The sequence below is a fragment of the Apiospora phragmitis genome (assembly GCF_038363925.1).
Source record: "Apiospora phragmitis strain CBS 135458 chromosome Unknown utg000001l:1.0-2902119.0:1.0-2906034.0, whole genome shotgun sequence".
Taxonomy (NCBI): Eukaryota; Fungi; Ascomycota; class Sordariomycetes; order Amphisphaeriales; family Apiosporaceae; genus Apiospora; species Apiospora phragmitis.
This window is the reverse complement of record NW_027117399.1, coordinates 1,661,683-1,678,733: the sequence shown is the minus strand read 5'-3', so window position 1 is coordinate 1,678,733 and position 17,051 is coordinate 1,661,683. Positions and strand designations below refer to the sequence as shown.

General features: G+C 55.6%; 9 protein-coding genes across 9 annotated transcripts; 2 read left to right on the top strand and 7 right to left on the bottom strand.

The window, feature by feature from the left end:
• Positions 1-95: 95 nt before the first annotated feature.
• Positions 96-997, bottom strand: PG994_000510 (uncharacterized protein; the record flags this gene model as incomplete). The annotated part of the gene is made up of 3 exons (XM_066851919.1): positions 96-202; positions 323-844; positions 907-997. The coding sequence occupies 3 exons, from the start codon at positions 995-997 to the stop codon at positions 96-98; spliced, it is 720 nt and encodes a 239-aa protein (XP_066722551.1).
• A 747-nt stretch (positions 998-1,744) lies between these two features.
• Positions 1,745-2,470, bottom strand: PG994_000509 (uncharacterized protein; the record flags this gene model as incomplete). Its single annotated transcript, XM_066851918.1, has 1 exon — positions 1,745-2,470. The coding sequence occupies one exon, from the start codon at positions 2,468-2,470 to the stop codon at positions 1,745-1,747; it is 726 nt and encodes a 241-aa protein (XP_066722550.1).
• A 944-nt stretch (positions 2,471-3,414) lies between these two features.
• Positions 3,415-6,128, bottom strand: PG994_000508 (uncharacterized protein; the record flags this gene model as incomplete). The annotated part of the gene is made up of 2 exons (XM_066851917.1): positions 3,415-5,369; positions 5,453-6,128. 2 exons carry the CDS (start codon positions 6,126-6,128, stop codon positions 3,415-3,417), a joined length of 2,631 nt encoding a protein of 876 aa, XP_066722549.1.
• Positions 6,129-6,162: 34 nt separating this feature from the next.
• Positions 6,163-6,603, bottom strand: PG994_000507 (uncharacterized protein; the record flags this gene model as incomplete). The annotated part of the gene is made up of 1 exon (XM_066851916.1): positions 6,163-6,603. One exon carries the CDS (start codon positions 6,601-6,603, stop codon positions 6,163-6,165), a length of 441 nt encoding a protein of 146 aa, XP_066722548.1.
• Positions 6,604-7,251: 648 nt separating this feature from the next.
• Positions 7,252-8,482, bottom strand: PG994_000506 (uncharacterized protein; the record flags this gene model as incomplete). The annotated part of the gene is made up of 4 exons (XM_066851915.1): positions 7,252-7,285; positions 7,352-7,785; positions 7,962-8,011; positions 8,446-8,482. The coding sequence occupies 4 exons, from the start codon at positions 8,480-8,482 to the stop codon at positions 7,252-7,254; spliced, it is 555 nt and encodes a 184-aa protein (XP_066722547.1).
• A 1,533-nt stretch (positions 8,483-10,015) lies between these two features.
• Positions 10,016-11,206, top strand: PG994_000505 (cardiolipin-specific deacylase; the record flags this gene model as incomplete). Its single annotated transcript, XM_066851914.1, has 1 exon — positions 10,016-11,206. The coding sequence occupies one exon, from the start codon at positions 10,016-10,018 to the stop codon at positions 11,204-11,206; it is 1,191 nt and encodes a 396-aa protein (XP_066722546.1).
• Positions 11,207-12,013: 807 nt separating this feature from the next.
• PG994_000504 (uncharacterized protein) lies at positions 12,014-12,211 on the bottom strand (the record flags this gene model as incomplete). The annotated part of the gene is made up of 1 exon (XM_066851913.1): positions 12,014-12,211. One exon carries the CDS (start codon positions 12,209-12,211, stop codon positions 12,014-12,016), a length of 198 nt encoding a protein of 65 aa, XP_066722545.1.
• A 1,435-nt stretch (positions 12,212-13,646) lies between these two features.
• Positions 13,647-15,050, top strand: PG994_000503 (spo7-like protein; the record flags this gene model as incomplete). Its single annotated transcript, XM_066851912.1, has 1 exon — positions 13,647-15,050. The coding sequence occupies one exon, from the start codon at positions 13,647-13,649 to the stop codon at positions 15,048-15,050; it is 1,404 nt and encodes a 467-aa protein (XP_066722544.1).
• An 806-nt stretch (positions 15,051-15,856) lies between these two features.
• Positions 15,857-16,798, bottom strand: PG994_000502 (dual specificity phosphatase; the record flags this gene model as incomplete). The annotated part of the gene is made up of 1 exon (XM_066851911.1): positions 15,857-16,798. The coding sequence occupies one exon, from the start codon at positions 16,796-16,798 to the stop codon at positions 15,857-15,859; it is 942 nt and encodes a 313-aa protein (XP_066722543.1).
• Positions 16,799-17,051: the final 253 nt, after the last annotated feature.

The following is a 17,051-nucleotide window of genomic DNA, read 5'->3' as shown; positions in this document are numbered from 1 at the left end:
TGCCCATAATTGACATACCACCGTGGATGCGTGTATCCAGACCATAAGACGGCCTGTAGAAACACATTGATTGACCTTGACCCAGGGCTTTCGCTCTAAGCAGTCGCCGCGGTAAGCTTAGCTCCGAGGCTTTGAATCGCCGCAAGATCAATGACGTTCTTCGGCTTGACCCAGCCCTCCTCAATCGGCAGCCGCTCCTCCTCTGCAATGAACAGCCGTCAGTAACATTGCCCGCGGGGGCAAAAGAAAAAGATTACCACAATCACATCACACCAAAACTCCCGGGGGTTTGTGGTGCGAAGGGGAGGGAGGGGATACATACCAAACATGGTCCGGACGTGCTTCAGCACAGCATTGCCCTCGGTGCCGCTGCCGAAGACGGAGAGGATCAGCGAGTTCTCGAGCAGGCTGCCCTGGGCCTGGGCGGCGCCGAAGGTGAAGGTGTCCGGGTGGGTGGCGTTGGCGCGGGCGATGACGGCGGCGCGGGCCTCGGCCAGCTGCTTGATGGAGATGGTGTCGTCGGGGAAGTGGGTCAGGGTCTGCGCCCAGATGTCCTTGTTGAAGCTGTGGCTGTCGCCGGCGCCGTTATTCCAGTCGGCGCGGCTGAGGCTGGCGTCGTGCTCGATGATGCCGTGCTTATCCAGGTCGTCCAGGTTCAGCGTGTCGGCGTAGCCCGTCGTCGACGCCTTGATGCCCACAGCCGTCACGAGGGCCGTGGCGGCGGGGTCCAGGTTGATGACGTCGGACAGCACGGTGCTGAAGTCGGACAGGGAGATGTTGAGCCCGTCCCGGTTGAAATAGCCCGAGTTGGCCAATGAGTTCAACATGGGGCATGGGCTGCGTCCTATGCCGGGATCCATCAGTCATTTCCATCCCGAGCTCGGTCCGGGTGTGTCGAGTACTTACGGTCAGACGCCGTAGGGGCCTTCCAGATATTGTCGTTGACGGCGGCGACGGAGGTCGCAAGGGAGACGACGAGTGCTGTGGTGGACCGCATGATTGCAAATTATAAAAGATAGACTAGCAGTTAGGTTTGCAGACAAAGAAAGAGAGGCGATAGTTAGCTGGATGCTGCAGAGTGCTTGATGGCTGGATGCCCCTTCACCCAAAGAAACGCAGCCATACCATCATATATATAGGTGACAAGTACACGAACTTTTCGGGGCAAGCGACCATTTTCGCACTTCCATCCCAGTGGGCGCCTCGGCGAGTTTACTTGGTATAGAATGCGGTATACTATGTGACGAGTCAGTGGCCCCTGACAATACCGTCCGAATTGGGTCGAGACTCCGTGGGTTATTTTGGGGTCATCGTAGGTGGGGTGCCCCTGCGAGCCCTGCCATTCTACATTTTGCACCGCCGGGTCGCATTGAAAAAGCCATGCTAGTTACCAGGGGACATGAATTGGACGGGCCGTGGAACCTGCTTTCCGCATATGCGGACGCCATCTTCGGGAGGTAACGAATATTGCTGTCGCATTGGCGACGGGGAATGAGCCGGTTTACGCATGTCGCCGCAATCTACTGTACTACAGTACTACCCACACGACGACACCGCCATCATTGCCATTTTCGCTTGTGTGAAAACTTTACTAAAGTCCGACGGACAATAAACTCGAACGACGCATGAAGGAAAACCTCGGGAGCCATTTCCCACTGGGGCCCAGAGCATGCTCATAAACCGAAAAAAAAAAAAAAAAAAAAAAAAAAACACAACCGTGAGCGCCCATTCGTAGCTTGTCGCGCTACCTAGTCGTCGAGACCTCTGCCGCCCCTTTCGGCTTTGTGGCAGAAATCGCTACATACCGCCAATGGTCGCGCCCGTGGTAGGATTCCACGCCAGCGACCGTGTTGATGAAGTATCGCTCTAGCCCGAACAGCCGCACGAAGAAGTACGGCACGATGGCCAACAGGAAGAAGGCGCGCGTCATGGGCCGGATGTTCTCCGAGTAGTCGCGCACGACGACTTCCTCGAAGCCGGCCTCCTCGAGCATCCCCTTGAAGACGCCCGCATGCGAGACGGCATTGGTGGGCATGGCCGAGTACTGGTTGATCTTGTCCATCGAGTTCGCGAGGTCTTTGCTGGCCTCCTGGAAGGGGTCGTGTTCGTACTCGAACTGCACCAGGCGACCGCCAGGCTTGAGCAAGCGGTAGAACCCGTCGAGGACGAGCTTGGGATCGGTCGCGTGCACTAAGGTCTCCATCGTGTACACACCATCGAAGGACTCGTCCGCGAAGGACTCTAGATGATGGTAGTCCATCCTCTGCGCACTGATGACATCATCCGTTAACCCGGAGCGTTTGATGTTGTGCCGTGCCTTGACGACATGATGTTCCGTGACATCGATGGCCTTGACGTGCAATCCGTGGGTTTTTGCCATGCGCAGAGCAACATGGCCGACGCCGCAACCGGCATCGAGAACCTTTGACCCGGCAGGGAGTGCTAAGGCTTGGGCCATCTTATCCTCCATATTGCGTAAACCTTTGGAGAAGGGAAATGGCCAGTAGGTGTCATAATCCCAATACCCAAAATGCCGTGTGCCGCCCAGCATAAGCCTGTACCCAATCCTCGACTCCCATGACTGGTAATAGGACTGCAGCTGAGGATTCGAGTTGATCTCTGGTTCATTTGCACCACCTTGGCTGTTGCAGTTGCCATGGTTTGTGTACTGAAAACCCTCGTCAGCCGTATCGAATGCAATGATGGTAGCAATTGTAAATCAGTTGCGATCAGATCTGTTAAGATTACCAGTCCAGAATAGCAATTATTTGAGTGGATGGTCAAAGGGACGCAAATGTGTTATGAGTAAGTAGTCGCCGGTTGGTTGATTGAAGAGCAGGGTCCTTGAAGTGCGTGACGGATCCGGGCAATCGGCAATCACGGCGCTTACCCGCGCCGCTGTGTCACAACGTACGTAATTGCTTTAGTTTCTAACCTTTTAGGCGTGTACATGATCGATCCATGTCTGACACCAACTGAATGGATTGTATTGCAGACTATGAATTAAATCCCCAGTCCGCCCTGTAGCTCAACAGCCCCTTAAACGAACGACCGACCAAATCAACATGATGGTGATGGGCGGCTCTTCTAGGCATAGAGATGCATCGCGGAGAGAAGGTCTTTACGGTTTCGGGCGCCCTATTATGGAGGTATTTAGGAGAGCCCTTTGCAAATCAAAAAGGTTGGGAAACGATGACATAATGAGATACATTCCTCCCACTCGTGCCTTTGTAAAGTTCGCTGCAATATCAATATGTGTGTACTGTACATAAACCATAGCTCTGAACCAAAACATCACCTCACATAGCTACCCTGACTTCCTCTCCCTGTTCCGTCCCGCTTCACTCATCCCTCCCCAAAAGCCTTCTCATCTGCTTCTTCCTCCATCATCATCTTCTTCTTCGTCGTCCACACTTACCCCCGCCAGACCGAGTCCCCCGGAGCGTCGTCGTAGCTCGGCAGGGCCTTGGCGGGCAAGTCGGCCCACGGGGTCCGGCCCGCCCGCGCCAGCATGCGCGTCTGGATGAACTGCGCCGTGCGCGGCATGTCGAGGTCGACGAGCAGGTCGAAGGCGTCGTACCACGCCGGCTCGCGCTCGGCCTTGGCGCAGCCGTGCACGAGGCGCGAGAACTCGTCCAGCGTCGTGTGCACCGCCACGCACGTCAGGTTGACCACGACGCGGATCCAGGCCACCACCGAGTCCGGGTCCAGCGTCGAGGCCGCCTGCCGGAACTCGACGGTCCGCGAGTCCGTGTTGCAGTGGTGCACGCCGCCGCTGGTGGTGCTGCCGCTGTTGCGCCTGCTGTGGCTGCTGCTGTTGGTGCTGGGGAAGTATTCGGCGATGTTGTCGTCGTCGCTGACAAAGTCCGCGCACACGTACCGCGCGAAGTTGTACGCGTAGTTCCGGCTGTTGAAGTTCTGGAAGATGGCCACCAGGTCGGTGGCGGTCGGCGCCCGCCACAGCTCGTCGATGGCCTGCTCGATGTCGCGCGGCGGCGGCAGTTTCTCGCCGTTCTCGCCCTTGAGCATGGCGTTGGCGTACCCCTGGTACACCCTTTGCGAGAGGGCCTCGCCGCGCAGGCTGCCACGCTGGATCGCCCGCTGGAACCGCGGCGTGTCGGCCGGCCGCTGGCCCGACTCCTTGTCCGGCGCGAGCAGGTACTGGGGCTTCGCCATGGGCTCCTGGGGCACGCTGCCGTGGTTGACGTTGCAGACGACGCCCCGGCTGCGGCGCCGCTGCGCGCGGTGGGCGATGGCCTGCTCCATGATCATGCCGTGCGCGAGGTTGGAGTAGAACCGATTGTTCTGGCAGTAATCGTTCTCGTGCCGCGACTCCGGGTGCAGCTGCGACAGCAGGGGCGCGGCGGCGTAGCACAGCCCGGCCAGGCGCTTCAGCTCCCCGAGGCTGAACGACCCCTTGCCGCGGCTGACGTGGACGTGCAGGCCGGCGGTGCCGGGCGTCAGGACCCGCAGCTTGCTCGAGAGGGCGCCCACGACGCGGCGGATCTCGCCGAGGCTCTTGGGCGTGGCCCAGTAGGCGGGCGAAATCAGCTCGAGGCCGACCCAGCGCGGCTTGCCGCCCTGGTACGCCGCGTTGACCGGTTCCGGAATTTTGACCGAGCTGTTGTTGATGATTTTCCAGCCCCAGTACTCCCGATCGGAAGATACGTTCTCGGCCTTCGGGTCAGCGTTGCGCAACGTGCCATCATCGCCAATAACAGGCACACCAAGGTCCATCAAGGTGGCGCGAAGTTGTTCCTCCACCCAGTCCCGCACGAACAAATCGGCCCTGGGGTCAATCGAATAGTCATATTTTGTCCGTGATCGTCCATCCTTGTCTTCGCCCGGCGCAAGTGGGATGACATTCAGAGCCGGAAGCAGCTCATCGTCTATGTTCGTCCCATCGCGCTCTTCTTCCAGTACCACTGGTATCATGAACTCAAATTCAACGCCGAAGGACAGACGCTGGCTTTTTCCGTGCAGTTCCTCAGATCTTCCCTTGGACGGATTTTTGGCGGTGCGGTCTTTGTCGGCGCGGTCCTTGACGGCGCGGTCCTTGACGGTGCTGGCCTTGACGGCGCTGGTGTTGGCCTTGGCAGCTTTTGTATAAGCACTATGAATTTTCAAAGGCTCTAGAGCAATAGAGGCTTTGGTAGCGTGCTGGGTTGCGGCGACTTGCGGAGCAACTTGATTTTCATCAGCGGATTGGGTTTCGGTACTGGATTGAGATTTGGCAGCCTCTTTGACAGCGCGTTCAGCAGCACTGCTAGCAGCGTGTTGGGCTTCGACTTCAGCAGCGATCTGAGCCTCGATTAGGGCTCGAGTTTCAGCGATGTCCCTAGCTTCGGTCTCGACATCAGAGACCGCGTCTCCAGTCGTGTTGTTTCCCTTATTCTGTGCTACCTTTGCACTAGAAAAAAGCCTGTAGTCCCGGGTTGCTGCACTTGGGTACTACTAGTAGGGGGAGGCACTTTGGAGGCCACGCCACGGTCCTTGTCTGCTGTAGGGGGGGGTTTGGAGCCTTGTACGGGTGCTTCTGGCCATGGCCATTGCGGCTTTCCCGTCGTCTTATTATCTGTATTCGCTGTTGCCTTGGTACCGACAGCAGCAGCTGTAGTAGTAGTAGCGGGTTTCGTCGGTGTGCTTTTCTGTTCCTTTTCTGGCGTAAGCAAGCCTGCATTGGGTTTGCTGGTGGCTCCTGTCACCACCGGCGTCTCGTTGTTCTTCTTTCCAGTCGGCGCCTGAGTACCCTGCAGGGACTTCTTGTTGACAGCCTCGCTTATGACCTTGTTTGAACCCGGCGTCGGTAAGCCCTGGCTAAACTTGGTGGCAGCATCGCGAGACTTCACCGGCGTTTTCGGATTTTTAGGGTGCGCAGGTGGACTAATGGAAGTGTATGTTTCCTGACTCCCGGCGCTTTGGCTTTCCTCGCTGGGCTCCATTGTTGCTGACTCGTCCTCGGCAGTTTCGCCATTCTCTGACTGGCCCATTATGATGTCTTGCGGCTCTACTGCTTGTTGAGACACTGTATACCTCCGATGTCCCGCCAGGAGGCGCAAGTAAGGCCCATACTCGTGCATATCCGCGTCATGTGGCCGCGGCGGCTCCTGTTCCAACTCGCTGATCATGGTAAGGTACTTGATCGGTACTTCGATCTCATTATCATCGGAGATCTTGGCTGCATTTCTCTCCCCGAAAGGCGTCCAGGACAGACTGGTAGAAGTTGTTGCCCTTGCCGACGATGACCGGCTTGCCAAAACGCGACATTGTCCAGCTGCCGACGGTCAGGTAGGGGTAATGTGGATTCCCCGTGTTGAAATCGGACCGTGGAAGGGCGCGCCTCGCCCAACTCTCGACAGCTTCAAAGGGGTTGCCTAGGTCGCCGACTTGTCTATTGTGACGATGGCAGAGCTTGGGCAAGCCCCAGAAGTCGACATTTAGAAGATTCTTGACTGTAATTAGCGGTCCCTCGGTTGTGATGACTCCGGTGTTCGTGCGTTTGGTATGGCCATTGCCAAGGTTGTCACTCGCAGGTCTCTTCGTCCCAGATACTCCTGCTCCGACGACTCCAACATCTTGCCCGCCACTATGAGGACCGGTCATGATGTAATGATGTGAAGAATTGAATTATGTATAGTCTTGCTGCTGTTATTTTGCCTTGTCAGCAGAGCGATCTCACGACTCTCACTAGAAGCATGTTTTGTTGGATGGAACAGATGGCTGTGTTCACGTATTAGAAGAAAAGCTACAGAGCAACGGCGTTTAAGGTCGGCCGTTGGTAGGTTGCCAGTTGCATTCCTGGTTATCACTTTGGAGGCCATCATTGTGAGACAAAGCTACCGGGCCAATGAATGACTGCTGCGGCTTTGTCCTGCGCATATAGGCACACGGAAACAAAGCATGCCACATTAGCCTGGGGTGATGCAACCGGAAAAGTCTATACTACCGAGTTTTATAAGGCATACCATTGTTGCACGTCAAAAGCTCAGGCGAGGGTTTAGGCCCAGCGGGTGCCAACAAATGCCAGATTGCCTCATCGGCAAGTACCATGTCGCAGCTTTGAGTTGAAATCATGAAATTAGTACCAAGGGTTGCAGAAATGACTACATCGCAAGACGGGGACTAATGCAGATCGAAATGCAGAGAGTAGAGACTGCGAATAAACCCGGACAACCCCTGACCGAACATATTCTGTTCCGCAGAAGCATACAGAACCGGCAATCATATAATTGAATCATGCGTTAAAGCCAACTAAGACTGGTTCTTCTTGCCCTTGTACAGGTATCTAGGGTTGGTGTTAGTTAAACTGTACGTTGGTTGATTATCGGGTATTGCCTCAAATAGATCTTACCTTCCGAAAACACCTTCCGCAGCACCAACAACTCCCATAATGCCAAGGCCAAGGCCGACGCTCTGCCAGCTGAGGCGGTTTCGCGCATGCAGGTCCCAGGCCTTGTATCCCAAGAAACCACTCAAGCCGACGACACCGACGAGATTGCTGATGACAAGCGCAGTGCTAGCGCCGTCGTCCAAGTCTCCGAACCATTTGGTCAAGAAGCTGTCGGCCTTGCGGACCTTGCCAGAAGCCTTCTTCTTGGCAAGGTCGGCTTCGGCACGGCGCTGCTCCTCTTCGCGATCGCGGCGGGCGGCTTGCGTTTCGGTCTGAATGTCCTGCTCGCCGAAGTCCGAAGGGACGGTGCGGACTGAAGGGGTATCGACGTCGACCAAGGACGAAGTGCTGGCGGACTCGGTGGAGACAATCTCCGGAGGCTGAGGGGCGGCGGCCTGGACAACCAACAGTCAGAACGAGTCAATGGAGAAGAACTTGTGACCAGCGCGATATAATGTGCGCAAAGGTCGAAGACCCAGAAAAGCACCAGCCTTCACCGCAGCTGGCCATAGCTCTTTAATTGTTCCGCTGTGGAAGCAGATAACGGGACAATACGGGAAAACGCTCATACCTCCTCGGGAGTCTGCTTGGGGCCTGAAGCTGCGATGTCTGCGTACGACACTACACAATTGGCAAGTCAGTTGGGTTCGGTGCAGATCAGACCAGATGATAGATGGATCTGGCTGAGGATTGTGGGCACTCACTGTTGATGTTTGTGGTTTTGGGAGTAGTAAGTAGTAGAGTAGTGGGTGTTCAGGTACGGGAATTGATGCTGCCCACGACAGAATCCAGCAAAAATGGGAAGATTCTATTGTGCGTGTTGAATGGAGGTTGAAGATCGATGCACGTGTGATGGCCTGGAATGAAATGGGATTGGGCGAATGGGAAAAAACCGGGAGGTTGTCTCCCCCCAAATCGTTCATCAGGTTAGAGCTCCCACCCTAGCTCTCCAGCTCTTTCCCCCCCTCATGCTCCTTGGATTGGACCTTCACGATAGAGCGACGCAATGACGTAGCGGCGGCTCCCACCATGCTTTCTTACCCGCCCATGCTTACCCTGCTCCCTCGTAGAGTCGTAGCTGGGTAGATCCATGCTTGCCGAAAGCGTGTCGGATCCCTAATGGCCTTTGCCAGGCACTTACATAATATCCATCAATTGATATGGATCTTTTTCCATCGGTGCCAAGTCATCTTTCAGTCACCCGTCGTTGCTGTATCTGTCGTGCCCTCTTTTAAGCGCCTTTTGGGCTGCTTAGTCGCTTCCATACTTACCGTGGAACTGGAGAACAAATAAGACTGCAGGATAGATGTATGCTTACCGACGCCGTTCTATAATAAGAGGACTTGTAAGAGATATACCATAGCATTTGGCGATTTATATTGATAGACAGATAGTAGAACGCAGATGCCGACTACATACCAAATGCCTAGGGCTACCATATCCCATAGTATTAGATGGCATGCAGGCTGCAGGACACATAGCAAAACTGAGGCAGACTTATATGGGCAATGTTTTAAATATACCTAGAAAGACTAGTTCGATTATATCAGCCAGAGGCTGAACGTGGATTTGCATTTATTGCTCCTCGGCCACCAGGTCGAGCCGGGGCGGACCTTTAACAAGCCCGAGTGTGCCTCGATGACACGGAGACATTCTTAAATCCGAGAAACCCGCTGTAAAGTCCAGGGGTCGAGATCCTCCATCGAGCTTGACTCTCTTTTCCCCCATGGCTCATCTAGCGATCTGAAAGGCCGCCCGCTAAAGCACTTCAATGTTGCCGCTTATCGCCGCAGCCTGTCGCAACTTGCATTCTCGCCTCGCACTCGGCTCAACTCAACTCACTCAGCCCACCCCCCTACCGTCTTTGTCCCTGCATGCGCACGCCTCTAATTGTACATACTGTTGTCGTTACTCGGGTGTAGGCGTAATCGACTGACTAGTGCCATCTGTTTCATACCGGACTCGGATATCTGCTTTCCTCCAGGTCACCGGAGTTTGGATATTTTTTTAAGTAGGCGGTGCTGTCCCCACCACCGCCTACGTCTCTGACACCTGTTCGGTATGATCAAGAACTCCAATACCTCTACCGTCTTCCATTCCTCGAGAAAAGCCATCGCGGCCGTCCAAAGACTCCAGAAAGAGCCCGTGAATATAGTCCAGTCCTCGAAGAAGATCATCGCGGCCGTCCAAAAATTCCAGAGCGATCCCAACACCACACTCCTGACTAACATGTCGAGTGAAGCCGCCGCAGCGTCCAATCCCAAACCCGGAGGGCAGCAGTCCATGCTGGCATCGCAAAGAGCAAAGGAGGACCAAATGAAGAGTCAGGAGACATCAAAGCAAGCGTCACAGCGAACCTACTTCCCCTCAGATACAGGGATGCGATTCACCAATGGGTATGCCCCTTCCAATACTTCTCTCTATAACGGTCCTGTGCGAGCACTAAGTAGCCAGTAGTGGACCAGCGTAACCCCACCGGTCGCCGAACGAAACGTTATATCGTGTATCCCCTACCTCCGAGAGGCTGTCGCGCAGAGCGTGGCGCCCCTGAGATGCCCTGCCGTCAGCCGAGCATCCCGGCTCCCAAGAAACCTCGGCGAAGATCGACCCCTTTGGCCCTAGAGTATGGAAGTCACAAGTGGTCCAACTACCAGGCAAGAACCGCGGTCTGAACAATTCTCCGTCGAACATGTCGACGAGCCCGTTGATGATACGCTCGTCATGCTCCATGGCTATGGCGCCGGCCTCGGCTTCTACTACAAGAATTTCGAACCCCTGACTCGTACCAAGGGCTGGAAGTTGTATGCGCTAGATATGCTGGGAATGGGCAACTCTACGCGTCCACCCTTCCGAATAAACGCGAAAGATCAGGTTGGCAAAATCACGGAGGCGGAGAACTGGTTCATCGATGCCCTGGAAGACTGGCGGAAGGCTCGGAAGCTCGAAAAGTTTACCTTATTGGGTCACTCGCTGGGTGGTTACCTGGCTGTGTCGTACGCCCTGAAGTACCCAGGCCATTTAAACAAACTCATTCTGGCATCTCCTGTTGGGATTCCCGAAGACCCCTATGCGGTCAACTCCGATCTGCCCGAGCCGCAGGAGTCAACATTCCAGAGCGAATTCACCCAGGACCAGCAAGCAACAACACAGTCGCATGACCAAAGCAGTCTCAAGAACGCGCGAACTAAACCGGAAGGTGCTGAGACGCCAAAGAAGAGGCCGTACCCCGGCTGGTTGGTTTGGTTATGGGATGCCAACGTATCGCCTTTCAGCATCGTCCGTTTATCTGGACCCTTGGGTCCTCGGTTCGTATCAGGCTGGACCTCGCGCAGATTTGACCATTTGCCCATGGACGAGGCGCAAACACTCCACGACTATGCCTACTCGTTGTTCCGACAAAGGGGAAGTGGAGAATACGCCTTACCCTACCTCCTTGCGCCCGGTGCATTCGCCCGCAGGCCCGTCATCAACCGTATACAGGATGTCGGCCGCCAAGTCATCACGGCCGCCTCCGAATCATCTCCAGCAGTGAAGGAGACGGGCTTCCCCATCGTGTTCATGTACGGAGAGAACGACTGGATGGATAAGAAAGGGGGCATAGCAGCCGAGGAGAAACTGAATCAGGCGAAGGCCAAGGCGCTCCTGAACAGCACGGACGAAGAGAAGCGCAAAGAGAACGGGTCAGCCAAGGTCGTTATTATCAAGAAGGCGGGACACCACCTTTATCTGGATAACGCAGACGATTTCAACGAGGTGATGAGGGCCGAAATGGAAGAAACGAGGAAGCAGACGCTTCGTAACCGGGAAACAGTGTAGATGTACATAAGGAGCTGCATACGGAGGCGTTCAGATGGTGTTTTTGGGGATTTCGAGAAGATCTCTCGTTTTGTTTGAAGACATTGTCTTCAGTGTGCCTATTAGAAGGATAGATGCTCATCAGCATCGCTGGGCCACATTGGGGTAAATATGGTTTTGTACTATAAAGGATATTCACCTTCGTGCGTGATGAGATACCATAATAGGTCAGGTACTTGGGCATGATAACGTCAGAGCACTTTTGTTCAAAGGCAAGGTGTTCAGTGTTGTCACAGTGAAGCAAATGTCGGCGAGGATTCACAAATGCAGCGGCGCGGGTATGTGGGGAGATGTGGTGGTAAGTTGAATAAGTATTTCATTCAACATGCCCCCTTCCCACACATCCAACCAGGCCATGACTCTACTTTTTTGTCTGGGCGGTTTTCTTCTTCTTCAGACCACGTTTCCAGTTGTGAAATACTCCTGTCAGGTGATGCTTATCCGGCTTCCTAATCATACGAAGATCTTTTCTCTTCCTTGGGTGTGAAAGTCGACTGACCCTATCCCTCATCGCGGATTGTCCCCAAGGACCAGACCGGATTTGTCATATCCAGCAAAGTCCACGATATCACTGTACTCTACTCCCCCTATCCAAGACCTAGGCATCACAAATACTCCGTATAACAAGTCCTATTCACAAAAAGGATTCCCTTCTGGCAGCCTTCCCACCCTGCTGATGTTTTCAGAATGGGCAGCTTATGTTGCAGCGCCACTCCCCCGCGCCTGACATCTTGAGAAGGGCAGGGCTGCCTTGACCTTGCTGATCCATCATCTGCGAGGGCTGCTGCTAGAGACCTGTTCTCTTGCCTGGGTGGAAAGCGGTGGGTAGGCGTTCCCTATACACCGAGGGTGATGGGGAACCGCTGCGAAGGTGGGCGGAGAGCTGCCGGGATACGGGGCCGCCGTGAAGTTGCTCCCTGGCTTCTCGGACGTGGGAATCTCGCTGAGCTCTTTGACAGGGGGCATGGTGATATGTGTAAGATGTGTTGAATCAGCTTGAGGTTGTTCGTACTGGGGCTGGGGCTGGTCTTGTGGTTGGGGTTCTTGTGGCCGAAACTTGCTGCAGGAGGGCATTTGCGAGGCTGTTGCTTGCTATCTATGCTCAGATATACTTCTGACTTCGGATGGACAATACTGCTGCTGGTCGGAATTATATATACACATCTTCAGATGAACCGATGACTTCACCAACCCCAAGGAGCTCGAGAAGCAGCACACGATTGCGCCTAATCGGAAATTCTTGATACGTGAGCAAGTCTGGCGGTTTACCTCGTTACCATACTCAACCTGCATGCAGTGTAATTCATCGTCACGCAACACGACTCGACATCCTATACGCAAGTCACTTGCATAATGCTGGTTACGCCTCCGTCGCCAGCGTTCGCTGCTGTGGTACGTAAGCGGATTCATGGCCCGCTCCGGCAAGTAGGACAAGCAGTTCCATTCCCTATACGGCGTTTACAGCTCCAGCAAGACGGGGCGGGCACAATCGAGATGCAGAAGCAGGAAATAAGGGACGAACAGTGGGATCATTAATAAGAATGTATGTGTGTATGTATGTCTCTCCACGGGTTCACCCATTATTTGTAGGGCCGTGGTTGTTAGATGGCGTTGTTACATAACGAGTGAGGTGAAGTCGGAAACGGACAGCAGTACCTCGTGATTTGGTAAGAGGCGCTACAGTTCTGGGCAAGGGTAGCTTGAGCTGGGGCCTGTTCCCGCTCAAAAGTCGAGCGCGGCCGGGGGTTGGTGGGTTTTGGTGGTGCTTGCCGCGTGGGTGCCATCTACTGGACAGCGGTGGATGGCAGGGGGCCGTTGGTTCCTCCAGAACTGCTGGTTCTCTGAATGAATTGCATCCCGCCTTTTTCCCCTTTTGCTCCATTTTCCCTAGAATGACGTGAACGTACGACCCAACCAGAAACCGAGGCCGCTACCCTCTCACCGCGATTTGCGAACGAAGGGATCAATTTTCTGCATCCAGCAGAGAGGAACGAGCGAATAGCGGCCGCAGCTCAGGTTTTCCCCCAGACCATACCGAAAACGATAGCCAACATAGAACCATAATCAGCACCACCCCCTCACGAAGTCACACGAATGCGTTGTCGGGAGTAGGAGGATCTCGGTGAACCGCCGCCGACGTGGACGGTCGAATAATTTTTCTTCTTCTTCCTCTGCGTCTCGACTCGCATCGTCCCGCCGTCCTTCGGCCTGTCTGCCTAAGAAGTACATACATACATACCTACATATCCATACATCCACACATTATCGGGAGAAAGATTCATTGGGCCGGCGAGCGAGCCCTTTGCCTTTTTTTTATACCTTAGGCAACACAAACACGTGGCCGGCAAGTTTGCCTTGAAGAGGGTCGACTGAGCCGCAAATCCAAATACACAGCAAAGCCATGGCCGACTCGGTCGACTCCATCGTCAAGGGCGCCCCGACGCCAGCGGGCGAGGCCATGTCGAAATCGCCGCCGACGGGCACGAGCCCCATCGCGAGCCTGGGCGGCAGCGTGAAGCCCGGTGACCCGCTCCACCACACGCCCTCGTCGCCGTCCATGATTTACCTCAACATGCTGATCCTCGAGGCCTCGCTGCGGGCGCAGTACCTCGAGCTGCGGACGCGGCGCCGCAAGCACACCTTCTTCCTCGGCCTGCTCAGCCTCTGGCTCGCCGGCTTCGGGTACGCGCTCTTCTTCGCGCCGCGCGAAGACGGCGTCGGCGTCGGCGGCAGCGTCTACTGGGTCGTCGACATGACGGAGAAGGTCTGCTTCATGGCCGGCATCGTGACGGCGCTGCTGGTTTGGGCCACGGGTATCTGGGACCGCGGCGTCCGCTGGCCGCGGCGCTGGTTCTCTATCTCGAACCGCGGCCTCCGCGGCTTCAACTGCAAGCTCGTCGTCGCCAAGCGGTCCTGGCTCGTCGAGGCCATGTCCGCCCTCGGCTTCTTCATCACCTACGGCGCCTTCTCCAAGAACGCCGGCCAGTACCGCTTCGTCGAGCCCTCGATCCTGCGGGAGGTCGAGAAGGAGCTCAAGCTGTCCCACCAGGACCATCCGCCGCTCCCCTTCACCAGCGGCGATGAAGAGAAGGGCGGCCACGAAGAGGACCTGGCGCCCGGGGGAGACTACGTGAAACTATTGCTGCTGCCCAAGCCCTTCTCCCCAAACTTCCGGGAGAACTGGGAGCTCTACCGGACCGAGTACTGGGAACGTGAAAACGAGCGCCGCACCATGCTCCGCCACAAGCTGCAGCAGCGCGACAAGGAGTTTGCCAAGCAGCAGAGTCGATGGTTCTGGTGGCTGCCCGGCCGGCAGCAGAGGCTGGAAGAGCGGATGCGCCAGGGTGGCACGCCCATACCGGACGAGAAGACGCCATTACACCACCGTCAGCACTCCACCGTCGCGAAGGAACACAGGCGTACGCGGAGCGGCAGCATACGGCGGACCTCCACTTCGGCTGGCTCCTTATCACGGAACTCCACACCCATCACCGTTATCGATGCAGCCGACGGACCTGAGGGCAGCGGCTCTACGCCCAGCAGGCGCGGTAGCAACGCGTCGACGGCGTCGACCAAGGGGCGCGTAAGGAGGCAGCCGAACCTATCGTCGGGCTCGAGGTCCAAACGACCCGTCTCCATGGCGGATAACCGGTCTTTGACTCCCGAATACCCGTCGCCGCTCGCGCGGGAGAGCAGCGTCACCTGCGACGACGAGGACAAGCCGGTTTCGGGTCACGAAGGCGGCGGCGGAACGGGTCGCACGTTGAGGAAGAAGGCTTCTCGGTCCAGCGTTGCGTCGCATTAAGATGGTGTTTTGCTTTTTGCGTTAGAGACGATTTACGGTAGCAAAATAGATTATGATAAAAACATATATCCACTCATGATTTTCTGTTAGATTATTACGTCTTGCTTTGTGCCTTGTATGTGGTGGGATGCTACCTCAGACGACTTGCTACATACACTCGCCTGTAATCGCAGATCGACGCCTCTAATGTATTCGTTTCATTCATATTTTATCTCGTTCCGCCTCGACTACGGGGATCATAGGGATAGCTACGGGTACCTAAAGATCGGAGCTGGCTCCCAATTTGCCCCCTTACGGCTAGTTCACGATTTGCCCTCCACTGACCGGCGACATCGTCGCCAACGTGTACTACGGTGTCGTGCTCTGTATTCAACGTTTACACCGTCACGTAGCTGCAGCAGTCGCAGTATAACTGGTATAATTACAAGATAACCACTGACTAGTGGTAACATGTCAGGGTTAGTATCGTGTATCCGATTATGCAGATCCATACCGATGTATCGATCACTGAAATCCGGGATTATCATGAACACGCTATGCTGTATTGAATGATATCTGGCCCCTCGACAGGGCAGACCAAAATCTATGTCCCATAAACATCAAAACAAAAATGCCCTTTGGGGGTTCTTCCTGAACGCCATGCTTAAGAGATACATACTGTACAAGACCAACTCGTTGCCGAACGTATACAGCGCTACCTGCCCTTTCTGAGCCCATCTGCAAACAGGGGGGTATATGCAGTTCCAAAAACTCCTATAGCAATTCAAAGCCATACTTCGTGAACCCATCACACGCCTTGGGACCCTCTAGAGATCCATTTCTATGTCCTTAACGTCGACAAATGGGGCAAGGCCAGGGCGCGGACAAGCATCGCTGCCTGGCTCATCATCTTTATCCATATCATCAGCACCCCGCTTCCCATTTGACGCATGAGGTGCAGCCACAGCATGCTGATTGACGGTTCGTCGAGCCTCCAGGAGACCCTCGTATGTGACCAGCAGGTACTTCACCTCCTCGCTAAGGCTGACGCAAAATCGGCGATAGTGGATGAACTGGCAAGCCTGTACCATGCTCATGCCCAAGACGGCCATCATGTAGGCAATCACGACGACGGGCGAGCGGTCGTTGCCAGTCTCGCAGAAGACCAGGACCTTGCCCTGCTTGAACTCCTGTCGGTTGATGAGCATGCTGCCCTCGGCCGCAGTAGCCGTCTGGCCGGACGGGGCCACAGCCTGGTGGCGGTAGACGTCGAGCAGGTGGTTGTTGATCTTTCGCACGGCCTCGGGGAGCGCGTGGATCATGCCCATGTGGCCGGCGGTGTCGATGTGCTCGGCCTTGATGCCGAGCTCCTCGGCGATGGCGTCGACGAACATGAGGCGCGCGTGCGCCATGCGCATGTCGCGGACGGCCAGCAGCATGGTGATGCCGTTCTCCCGGAGCCACGTGCGGTCGCGCGCGACGTTGGAGGGGCCGAGGTACAGGAAGTCGAGGATGGGCTGGGCGTTGCGCCGCTCGTGGTAGTTCCACGAGCCGGTCGAGTCGCGCGCCGTCTGCTCCCGCATGCCGCCCGTGATGATCTCGAGGTGCTCCTCGCTCAGGTCGCCCGGGTCGACATTGGCGTACGAAGGGACTACCTTAATCGGTCCGCTGTTCGAGGACAAGGCCGGTGCCGGGATGATGATGGTCGGGGGGCTCGGCGGGCGCGCGCTGTACGGCACAGCTGGTGTGGCGAAGCTGTTACTGTCCATGTTGGCTAGGATATCGGAATGGGGGCGCGCAGAGGTAGAGTTGAGTCAGGGCAGGAAAGATTAGAAAAATACCCCGTTCATGATGGCAATTCGGTGGCAGTTGTTTGCTGTATGGGATGGGAACAAATCAAAAATAACTGGACGCAACGACGATCGGAGAAAAGCGAGCCTCGACGCGCCTAGATTAGGTTGCGTTGGTTCCTTCCTATTCAATTCAATCAGGAAAATTGCGGGGTCGTACTGTAAGGTTACC